The sequence below is a fragment of the Leuresthes tenuis genome, unplaced genomic scaffold (genome assembly GCF_036924035.1).
Source record: "Leuresthes tenuis unplaced genomic scaffold, fLeuTen1.0.hap1 SCAF_10, whole genome shotgun sequence".
Lineage (NCBI taxonomy): Eukaryota > Metazoa > Chordata > Actinopteri > Atheriniformes > Atherinopsidae > Leuresthes > Leuresthes tenuis.
Window position 1 is genome coordinate 5,335,407 of NW_027325364.1, and position 12,120 is coordinate 5,347,526.

Consider the following 12,120-nt stretch of genomic DNA (forward strand, 5'->3'; position numbering starts at 1 on the left):
GAGGACGGGGGAAGCGTGAGCTCGCCTGTGTTCAGAGTAAACAGAGTTTGTTTTACACATTGTCCCAACTTAGGATATAATGACTACCTTTAGGGCTTTGAGGTTTGTTTTCTTCAATTAGGGAAACATATTTGAGATACGCTGGTTAAGGTTATTGTGTCACCTTATCCAAAGGTTTAGTTTTTCCAAAGCATACCACTGACAGACACTTAAAGTGAGATGAATTCAGTGTAATTATTCTGTCACATCTCCTCAAAAACCGTGGCAGTGCGATGGGATTATCAGGAGAATCAACTCAAAGGCATCAACAAATCTTCTCTGAATGTACAATTATTCCACTTTATGTGGATATCAATCAGATGTTTGCTGTAATCCGAGAAAGTTCAACTTAAAGACTGATTATTCAGCATATTGGAAGGAGTTTAACCTCAAGTTAAATTCCTTCCTTAACCTTGATGAGTATTCAAATGTGCCAGACTGGCTTGTCAAGGCGAATAGTGCACAAAAATCAGTGTCAATGTAAAAAGTTATGCCTCAGGGGTAATTTTCCTAAGAAATATTGGGAGGGAAAAGGGTCCAATCTCTGGATAGATGGATCATTCATCTTGGGAAAGCTTAGCATGACACCATTGTTACTTTTAGCAGCAAAGAGGCTTTTGTGCAATGTTACATTTTTGTAAAGCGGTAAATTAACACTTCCTGATTAATTGAAAGCTCAAACAAAACCTTCTTTCACCAAGGTTACGGTTTCAGAGCTGAGGAAACCTTGAAAAGGATAACCACACAAAAAAAGCACATCCTTATTCAGTTTTAGAGTTTTATGAGACAAGACATCATTTATGTGTAGTTAAGGATAACCCATCTTTACATAAAGTAAATGGTAAATCATCTGCACGTTTATGCTACTTTTAACCTGAATTACATTCTACAGAGAACTTTACAGGGTGTTTCTCATTCAGCCACTCACACACAAAGCCACAAACACATGACGGCAGAGCTTCATATCAGGTGCTGACCACCTGCTGATTGAGAGACAACTTGCTTTACAAACTGAGCCAAAGATTTTCAGGGGTTGTGTAAGAGCTGATAGGAAATACACTGTTAATATCTAATAATGTGTCATGAAAGGGGGTGAATTAAAAAAGGCTTCTTCCTGCTCCTCTGCCCTCGACGCACACTCTATCCTAAAGTGAACATCCACACGAAAATCCCTGAACCCTTGAAACCCCACGAACATGTGATAAAGCCCGGAACAAAAAATGGGCGGCATGTGCAGTGTAATAAAAAGCAGGACTCACATGTTGGACTAAACCACATTATTAAGCGGCTGCGTCACCTTCCCCTAATCACAACTTCCAAGACTGGGGTCGTGCACACTTAAAAGTGACCACGAAATCAGGTTAAGCAGAACGGGAAAGTAAGCTTTGTGTGACCGGCAGATAACGTGGTTTACTTTATAAATTTTGAAATTTGTTTTTGCCCGATAAAAGCTCTCATGTAGAAAACATTTCTTTGTTTTTTAGAAAGGTTTCACCATGAAACCATTCTTTTAGTGAAAAATAAAACCCATGAGGGAAGGCAGAGTGTGCACACTTATCCGACATTATTCTGGTTGTTTCAGTCTAAATGAAACAAAAAATAGTGTTTTGTAGGATGGACGCTCCTTTCTGCGAACACAATGCAATGTTTCACTGCTGAGTAATTTACTGAGAACCAAATAATTTAATGCAGACATTTCTGATTGCCCATATTCCAGCTGTTTTGTCATGGAAATTAGTTTCTCTGATTATCTGAGACTGTTTCTGGACCAGCTCTGTGTGTCAGACTAAGAGGGAATGTTTTTAAAAATAAAACTGCTTCAGTTTATTTAGGTTTTCCTCTCTATGAGCTCTCCAAATAGAAAACCTCAGTGTTAGAAGCTGTGAGTGAGATTGAGCTTCAGTCCTAGTACGTGCAAAGTTTCCAAACAGCTACAAAGCCCCTCATGGGACATTCAGAACAAATAAGAAAAACAGCTACAAACAACTAAAACCAAAAGTTCTGAGCACGTCATTCCTACATTAGCATCTCTTCACTGGCTCCCAGGTAAAGAAAGAATTGTGTTTAAAGACATGAACAGTCTGACTCCCTCCTACACAGCTGAATTGCTCAATGAATAGCCCACTGACACATGTGCATATGTGTGCCGACAAGTTGTGACACTTTATCTCTGTAACATTTTAAATGGAACCTGCCAAGAGGCTGCAGATGTAAGTTAGCTTAAAGCTAACTGATACAATCCATCAAATGGCAACATCAATGTTTGATATTGTACATGGTTCCTTTTCAAACAAAATCCTCTGTTAGATTTAGAAGAAATTCTACAACAGCTGATGACGCTCTCAGTCATTATAATCCTGTTCTCTGGACCTCTGCCTGAAAACACGTCTTCTCTCTCAAACACTCAGTTCGGCTCTAAGTGTGTTCAATTTTCTAGATCTTTACTCTGGTCTCAAATTTGTGGTTTCTGTGTGGCTTCATAAGTCGTAGAAATTAATTTCCACTAACATTTCTATGATCAGTTCTTGATATATGATCCGTTTTAAAGCAGCTGGCTTATGAAATGTGCTAAACAAATAAATCCGACTTGACTTGTGGATGTGCGCCTCCATTAAAGAGTGAAGCTGGAGTTTAAAACTTTAAGACTTTAATAAACAGTTACATCTATTTGAATAAAGGGCATTAATTGTGTTTATCAGTTAATTCTGACAGAACACAAAGTAGCAGTTATGAAAATGTATTTCAAATATGATGTTACTGCCAAATAAATGAATGAATGAATACTAGCACTGTTGGCCTACATTTGTTTGAAAATGTATTAAAATTCACTTCTGATTTCTCGAGTTAAGGCCAAAAATCTCCTTTATGAGGTCACAGTATTTTTGGCCACCAAAGTGTAATAAGTTCCCCTTGGATCCAAGCAGGTGTTTACTCCTCATGTAATGACATTTCCTCAAAGGATTTCCTGATATATCACCTTCACAAGGCTGGGACGGTATGAGGCCGCATTTACCTCCACCTTTGACCACAAAAATCAAATCAGTTCATGATTGGTCTAATCGAATGTTTGTGTTAAATCTAAAGAAATTCCCTCAAGGCATTCCTGTGATATCATGTCGCCACACAAACCAGAAGGATGGACGAACAACCTGAGAATATAACACCGCCATCCACAGCAGCCACTGTGAGCCAAGCCGGGCTTCATTGGCTTCTTTGACATGTTTTGACATGGGACATTTGATATTAAGTAGTAAACAGTAATAATAGCTGCTTCTGCAACATGATCTCTCGTATCGAAGCGTCTCTGTTACCTTTACTGAGCAGAAACAGATACATAGATGCGTATATTTGTCTGTCACTATTATTAAAACTTTCAGTAATTCTAAAGCAATTTCATCATATCATAACTATCAATGAGCGTGAATAATGAAGCTGGAGTGCTAGAAACATTTTTAATTTAGTGACTTTACAAACTGAATAGCTGCTGAATTTTAGCTCATGAACATGATGGTGAACAATTGGCAAACTTAGCATTCTTTATTCTACCCACACTGCATTCACGTTTACCCCAAACTCCACATTAAATTATTTAATTCATGCAGTTTATGTGGAACCAAAAAGATCTTTTGCTCTACTGTGTTAATAAATTCTATCGACACACTGTGTGTTTGTCCACGGAGGCTTTGCCTGCATCTCCTTAAGTTTTAGCCTGTTAAGACTTATGGCAACTTAAGGCAAACACCTGGCCTGTTTATAGACAAGCTCCTACAATCTGTGGGTTATCCAAGAAGCCCGATGGAAATTCCAGTGTCCACTCAAACCTTCTCCTCTTAGGAAAGTAGAAACATAAAATAAAGACAACTTGAGAGCTTAAACTCAGTGTTTTTATTGTAAATAGTTTCATTTTTCCCTTATGTTTATTAATATTTTCAGGAGAATCATTTTCTCCTGAAAATCTTGAAAATGACAAAAACATCCAACGTGCTCAAGTCTTACGAAGGAAAGGTTTCTACAACCACAGGTAAAACCGATGGAGTCGCTACACTCGGAGGACGTTTACTCAGCCTTTTTAGATGTTGCTCAAAACAATCTTTTTTAATACCTGAACATTCTGGTTTTGTAAAAAAGCAAAAAATTTACGACAGAATTCTAACTTTTTCCTATTTTTTTCAGATGAAGCAGACGAAAACATGAAAGCATGATGGAATCATCATCACAAGAATAAATATGCAAACGAGTCTGAAGTTAACCGACTGCCAGGAAACATGGCCAAAACAAAAAGTGTGGCAAATGATTTTGATTGTTCGCTGAGTAAAAACAAAATGGAGAGGTTTCAAAAGGCAAACATACCGGTCGACCAAGGGAGACATCAAAGCGTCAGGACAGAAAAACTAAAAGCAATACGCCTAATTAGTAGAAAATGCACAATAAAAAAAAAAAACAGAATTCAGTGTTTGTGACCGAAACCAGCCAGAAGGAATGGGAATTACATCCAGAAAAGCCAAAAAGAATAAAACAGGGTTGTGGTGAGATGAAGAGAAGCAGTCATGGACTGTGGATGGTTGGATGGAAGTGATATTCAGAGATGAGTCACTGATCTGTGTTGGACAGGGAGATGATGTCGGATCTTTAGTTTGGTGCAGGTCCAATGAAACATGGAAAGATGTCTGAAGAAAACAAGCACATTTCCACAGTCACTGGTGACATGAGGTTGATGTGAGGTAAAGGACCAGGGAAGATGGCAGCTTGGTGAAGCTGAGGTCATCTTTCAGGATGATGATACATCTCAACTTAATGACACGGCCCACAAACAGTCCAAATCTCAATCAGATTGAAAGTTTAGGGTGGAAATTGGAAAAAAAAAGCTCCTTTCGCAAAGCTGATCTGCAAACTGGACCCGACTGTTGAAGAATATCGTTTCTCATTTTAGTGAAGTCCTCAAACTATTTAAGCTGTCAGAAAAGACAGGAGGAGGTTCAAGAAAGTACCAACTGACATTTTTGCTGCTTGGGTCAATAACTCCATCATTTCTTCCTCAACTTCATCTGGTAAAAAAAATCCCAACTGTTCTATAAAATGTTTATGAGGTACGTTTCACAAAACCAGAATGCTCAGATGTGTATATAAAAAAAAAACTGTTTTGTGTTATATGTCTGTGTTTCATTTATTTTATCCATAAATAAAAAAGCTGAATGAGCACCTTCCAAGTGTGGTAATTCTGTCATTTCTGCCAGGATTTGTACATCCATCTTTCTGATGACAGAGATAAAAACACACCTGTTTACAGCAGGAGGTGGAAACACTCGGGCATCTGGTCAAAAATTCCAATCTCACCAGTATTTATGAGCAAAACTACAATGTTGCACATGGGATTACAGACTGAGAATCCCCTTGTGGGGACTGTCAGTGTGTGGATATACAGTAAGCATGCATCTCGAAGCTATTCGGTGTCTGCTAGCATGGTTGTAGAACCCATGTATGAACTCACCCAAATGACGACTAGTGGGTGGAGAGGAGCTCGATTTGCTGCCTCTAGAGCCCCAAGTAAAGCCTCCACCTCAGACAGGCAAGAACCAGTGACCTGGAGACAAAGGACATCCAAAATTATATAAATCAAACGCCTGCCTGAACAGATCGTGACTTTTTAAATGAACATGTTTTCACTTCAAAAAAGTTGACCTTAAAAGTGGGAACTTACAGAAACCTGGATGAAGTTCCACTCCTTTAATAAATACCTGGCATTGTCTCCCATCAGGTCTGGGATGACGTCCAGCTCCTTTAACAAAGATATATTTCAAGTATTCAGCTGATATATATTGGTTGAGTGATGGCATATAAGGCAGGTGCTGCTGTTCCAGAGTCCTAATGCATTTCAGGTCAAGTGACGGATCGACTCCAGCGCTAAAGGTCAGGAGCGTTCTGGTTTTTGTTGCAGCCACTTCTTCAATCATTTCCCGTGAAAGCACAGCCACCTGCTTTCCTGCCACGAATCATCAAAGTCACATGCAAAGTAAGAAGCTTATTTCATTAATTGTTGTCAGAAAGGTATTGAACAAATGGAAGTGAGTAAAAGAAGTCAATTTATTCTCCTTTTTACTCCTGAACTGGCAGGAAAACTCATATGCAGAAGACAGGAACAGCGATCACACATAAGCCAAGTTAAATTTCATTACGATGCAAAATTGAATCAAACGACAAGGTGTAGCCAAGAACTGTAAAAGCTTTTTCGCTTAAGGAACCGGGACATTTAGGTTACGATCTTTCCACTGAGTTTCGCCTTGGCATTCGTGCATGAGGCAAGCAGATAGCTCTCCGTGTCCACCGTCTCCATATAACAATCTTCTTTGTCTTTAAACGTCTAATAACAGCCTGGTCCAAAAATGTATCCCAAAAACAGGAAATAAACACTGAAACAACATCCAGAGGCTGCGTTTGGCGCGGCCATCCTGTTTGTTCCCCCCCATTAAAGCAACATAAAGTAACTGAAAATGTGAAATGGTTATTGGAAACACATGTCGGGGGGTTAATTGATCTTGAAATAAAACTGCCCCTGGCTTTGGGAGGAAAATCATTTAAGTTTGACATGTAGATTTGCAGGCTTTGAAAAAAGCAAATGTTGACATGATCTAAACCAGGCTGGCAGTGAAATCCCAGAGTAGACGTGTTTATTTTAGTTTAAACCCAGAGCGCCAAGAAACCGCAGAGGCTCAGCGAAAAGACCACTCTGAGGACAGAAGAGAAAGTCTCAGACCTCAACGCTGTAATGCTGCTAATGAGAATTTTAAATGTGTTAAGCACCAACAAATTTCACTTGTTCCAGCTTCAATGCTAAAATCTTAATGAAAAACACAACAGGAGGGGAAATCTTTTCTTTAGGAGAGGTGGAAATAAACTTGCAATGACATAAGCTGTAATGGAAAACTTGTTGGTAAAATGTGGCTTTTCCAGCGTTTGGGTCTGTGGCTCCTGGCTCCCTGACAAATTAAAGTCCAAATGTCACTGTGGTTTCTATCAACTCTTGAGAAATCCTCCTGAGCTGCTCAATGTTCAACTCTGTTTACCTCACTGTGCTTTGGAGCAGAGCTGGTAACCGTAATCCTTGTTTTTGTTAAAAGACGAATAAAAATAGAACTAAAAGCTCATAGACACTAAACTGCCTTGTCCTGTGCATTAAAGTCTGACTTGCAGTGGCGTATCGGGGCTCCATTTAATGGCATTTTGCGACCATTTTTGGAGACAAAGCAACTTAATTTCACAACTAGGTTCACCAGTGCCTTTAGAAATCCTATCCCCCAGATTTTTCCAGGTTCTTCTCAATCATTACGATACATCTTTTGAAACACGGAGAGGGAGCGAGAATATTTGTGTGTGCACCCATGTGGCTACTTTGAGCCTGTCTCAAAGTAGCCATCACAACATCTACCCGTGTGAGGTCACTAAGCTGCTTACTGTTACTCTTATTTCATTCGATCCTCCGAACCATCAGCTCCTTTTTCAAAGTCGCTTCTGTGACACAGTCCACATCTCAGCAGGTGGTGTCAGTTCAGAGGAGCAAAGATCTACAGTTTTAAAAAGAAATGACTGCTGTGTATGTCGTTACTGCTCTTGGTCGAAACTTTTAAAAACTCAGGAGGTACAGTGACAGTGTGATGCATAAACGATGGAAGAACCGCTGCAGGACTGCGGGCAGCATTTTAAAAGCAGGATCAACTCATCTGTCTGCAGGAGAGGCTGACATGACAGCATAATCTACTACATCCACCATGCTGCAAGGGAGGAGCTGCCATTCACTCCATTTATGTGGGAACATTTAACTGTCTAAATGAAAATATAGTTTGAAGGGAAATTCTGACACTCAGAAAAGACTAAATGGAGGAAAATGACATTGGTGTGTCAATCGAATGACTTAACTTGTGCAAAACACTCTAATATTTATGCTGGACCACCTTTAGCTTTGATTGCTGCACACATTCGCCATGACATCACTTCAATGTTCTCATGCAATGGCACTAAATTCTCGTCCATTTTGAGCATTTTGTTCGATGAGGGGAGAGTCAGACCTCTGCTTAAAGTCTTCTCAAGCACATCCCAAACATTCTCAATGGGGTTATGATCTGGACTCTGCGGTGGCCAGTCCATGTGTGGAGATGATGTCTCACACTGATGAATCCTGGCAGGCATGTTCCTGTGCCTTCAGGGACGAGTATATGCGGGTAGTTAGCTATAACGGACAGTGGCTAACGCTGCTGAACCTAAACCCAACCAACTGAAGCAACCCCAGATTGCATCTGTTCTATGTTAACGTTATTATTGCCAAATACTTGTTTTAAAGAACAGTCAATTTAGCCTCCAAAAATATAAAACTGCTGTTTTATTAGAATGAAAAACAGAAGTGAACCGTCATGATTATTTTCTGATCATTTTCCTGGACTTGACTGACTGAACATGTCCTGACAGGCTGGGAATTTCCGGCTGATAAGCTGATGCTCCCACTTTTAGCCTCACCTGTGACTCGTTTACCTGCCTCACAAAACATGTACTGGTCACAAGATTTAAAAATGTCACAGCGTTGCTTACATTAATAGTGGTCAAAGTAACACTGTTAGGTCTGTAACTGAGTCCGATAACAAGATATTACCTTTAAAACACTGACACGTTCGCTCCCAGAGACTAAAAACGCTGTCCTCCGGTCATGTGGTGTGTTATTATTATATCATAAATCAACCTAAATGTACCTGATTTCTTTAAACCTGGATTTAAACTGGATTACATGTATATCTCCGATAACATTCTTCTGAAAGAATCCCTAATCATGCTGTTGCTCTGAGTGTCTTCCTCTCTCACACACGTTGCCAAATCCTCCACCTGCGCATACACTCACACTGCTTATCCCTGTATTAGATTCATGTAATGGCACTGTTACAAAGGTAATTCTTCATCGTCAGCCTTTTCCAGTTGCCTTTCATCTCCCCCATTATTCTTCCTCCTTCACAAACTCAGAGAAAAGGATGTATCTGGTTCCGAACAGGCGCACCGGAAAAAACACGGCCCCTCTGGTCACCTGAGCACAGGCGGGAATGACTCCAAACAGACGATCCAAAGGCCCCGACACAGACCCCAATCCCTCTCCGGGGCCCGGTCCAGCAACAAACAGCGCTTGTTCTGACACCGGCTGATGAATGACTTGGAGCGAGTTTAAAGGATGACAAACTGTTTGGATCACTGCAGAACATGAAAGGCAGCGTACTCTGCCACTGACCTCCGCTGTCAGCAGTTACACACACCGTATATACACATCAGGATGATGCAGGAGACATGTCTCTATACATGGAGAACTACTTGTTAGCCAACAGTGATAAATGTAAAAATATGTGGTATGGTGGTTAACACCGTCGCCTCACAGCAAGAGGGTTCGATTCCCGGCTGGTGTCTTTCTGTGTGGAGCTTGTGTGGGTTCTCTCTGGGTACTTTGGCTTCCTCCCACACCCCAAAAACATGCATGTTAGATTCATTGGTCCCAAGCCTGGATCCAGTGTAAAACCTGCGCCAAATCAATGATGCGAGCTCGACTGGCTGTGGCGACCCCTGATAAAGAGAGAAGATATGCTCCAGTACAAAAGATCCTGCCTCAATTTGTGCAGCAAATAATGTGTTAAAGGGGTGTTTCTTCAGGTCTTTGCACTTTTCTGAACCTGAAGGCTTCTGAGATGAGCAACATGTTCTGGCAGCAGATTCTGTATGTTAAGCCTCAAGTCAGAGTTTTCAGCGTCACAAAGGTCGGTCTCTTTTAACCTCGTGAGATCACCATGGTAACTTAGGCTGAATACATCGCTCAAGAGCAGCTTTTGTTTCCAATTAAATTGATTCTTTTACTGATAATATCCTAGATATCAAACAGAGTAAAAGATCAAGACATTTGACCAGAAGTCAGCTGACAGAATATGTAATATGTGAAACCTGTTAAGTTGCTCGAACACCACCATGAAAAGGAAAGAAAAGCAAAGCTAAATGCACCTGTTGTCTTTTATGTGGCATAAACTCCAGGTATAAATCCATTTCTTTCACAGATTACTACTTCTGACTGCATTCCTGTTGTCTAAATTCCAGCAAAATTGTTGCTTTTTAGCTGTAGCGACTTTTAGATTTTTCTCGTCTTTCTATTCAAACAAACTGCTCTTCCTCTGAATGAAGTGTCAGACGATCTGAGTCTTCTGTGTGTAAGAACAGCCAAACGTGACCGCACACGAAGCCTGAATCAGGTTTTAGGCTTTAGCCGAGCCAGCAAAGAAAGCCTGCTGTGTTGGACTCGTGTCTTTGAACCTTTGCACTGTTTTTTTCAAATTTCTCTGGGAGGAATCTTATATGTAAATATTACCACGGCCTGAAAAAAACAGACATTTTAAGATGTTTTTAAAAAGAGAGCTTCATCAGCAGAAGCTCTATGTGGTCAGATTTCACTTCTAAAGCTGTCATTCTTTGCTGTTTTGCATTGTCTGTAAAGAAGAATTTTACTAATTAAATGGAGGATTGTCCATTATGGCAACTTGGGAGTTTGAAGTGCCAAACAAAGGATTACGAGTAAAGGGGAGGGACGTTGTGGAAACTGGGAGATTGTCAAGTCTGACTGAGCTGAGGCAGGAGGATGTTGATGATCAGGAGGAGGTTAGGATTCATCATTTAACAGTCTATTAATCAAGCAAACTCCCACTGCTCTGGAACTTTAACTACCATCTGCTCTCCTGTGAACAGGGGAATGACAGGAGGAGATCAGGGGAGGAGGGAGAAAATGTGGAGCTGGAAAAGCCGCCGAGTGTGGACATCCTTACAGGCTCTGTTAGAGGTCTGACTGCAGAGAGCGAGAGTCCCCACTGGGTCACCCATGTGGAGCTCGCACTGAGTTCGCAGGGGGATTTGAAAAACACAACAAAAGACAGGAGGTGTTATTGGAAAGTGGTAAAGAGGTTCTTTGTCAATGATACACGCACCATATCCAGAGCTCCAGCAGCCTTTTGGAGGGCGTCAGCCAGTGTGACAGCAGGTAGCAATCCTCCTGTGATCAGACAGGCAGACTGAGATAGAGTCTCTGAAAGACAAGGTTTCAAAAGTATGACTCAGTGATTTGAAAAGTGAGATAGAGTAGAAGCATTTGAAAACATGATTACTTGCTGTCTGTTTGGCACAATAAAAAAAAAGGATCTGGCTTTTCTTTAAGGTCCCTGTCATATGACTAAATATGACTAAAGATCAAGTGTTCAGTACTGAGCTTAACTCAAGTTCAACCAGCCAGCGACAGAACTGGAAAAAAGTCTTGTGCCGTTACTCATTTCTTTATATTTTGCCAGGATAATAAATAACAGTACATCAGGCAAAAACAGAGTTTGTCCATTTCTAACAAGCTTTAAAGTGAATATCTGGTCTGAGCTCCTTTGTTCTCCAACACAGCCTGAACCCTCTGAGACAAGCTTTCTGTCATTTCTTTAAGGAGTCTTCAGGAATAGTTCTCCAGGCTTCTTGAAGGACATCCCAAAGCTCTTCTTTGGATGTGGGCTGCCTTTTGTCTCATTCTCTGTCAGATGATCCCACATTGCTTCAATAATGTTGAGGTCTGGGCTGTGGGGAGGATTCATCCCTCCAAAAGACATCTGAGGGGTCGGATGCATCTCTCAGGTCTCGTGTCAGGTCTTTGTTAGATTTATTCCTAATTGTTAAGGACATCCCTCTCAGATATTATTCATCTGTCATTCTACACCTGCCACTTCTTCTTGTCTTCCACTTGTCCAGTTTCCTCATATTTTGTCTGTAATTGTGTGTGCGAGTGTGAATGACTCATTTTTAAAAGAAAAACTTTTAAGTCCTTACAATGGCATGGAGAACTATTGCTCCAAACCACTTTAAAAGATAACAGAAGTCTGGCTTCTTGGAAGACAATCTAATGAAATGAAGGGTGGCTCCAAACTTTTGCACAGTACTGCACATTGTGCTGAAAATTAATGGTATACTTTCAAAATGTAATTGTCTGATATTACTCTTGTAGGTAGTTGGGGCAGCGAGGCAGCCAGGATTTCTGTTAACATCCATCTC

General features: G+C 40.6%; 2 protein-coding genes across 3 annotated transcripts in view; one reads left to right on the plus strand and one right to left on the minus strand.

Annotated features, from left to right (window-relative positions):
• Positions 1 to 12,120, plus strand: part of tmem106ba (transmembrane protein 106Ba) — a 470,787-nt gene that overhangs the window by 382,113 nt on the left and 76,554 nt on the right. The gene's annotated exons all lie outside the window — the stretch shown is intronic.
• crppa (CDP-L-ribitol pyrophosphorylase A) overlaps positions 1 to 12,120 on the minus strand; it is a 54,580-nt gene that overhangs the window by 27,097 nt on the left and 15,363 nt on the right. For both annotated transcript variants that reach the window (XR_011917308.1, XM_072393663.1), the window contains exons 6-8: positions 11,025 to 11,122; positions 5,738 to 5,815; positions 5,528 to 5,620 (exon numbers count right to left, since the gene is read on the minus strand). Coding sequence is in view for 1 of the 2 variants with exons in the window: in XM_072393663.1 (XP_072249764.1) it covers positions 5,528 to 5,620; positions 5,738 to 5,815; positions 11,025 to 11,122 (269 nt within the window). In the remaining variant the exon portion in view is untranslated. The remainder of the gene's footprint in view (positions 1 to 5,527; positions 5,621 to 5,737; positions 5,816 to 11,024; positions 11,123 to 12,120) is intronic.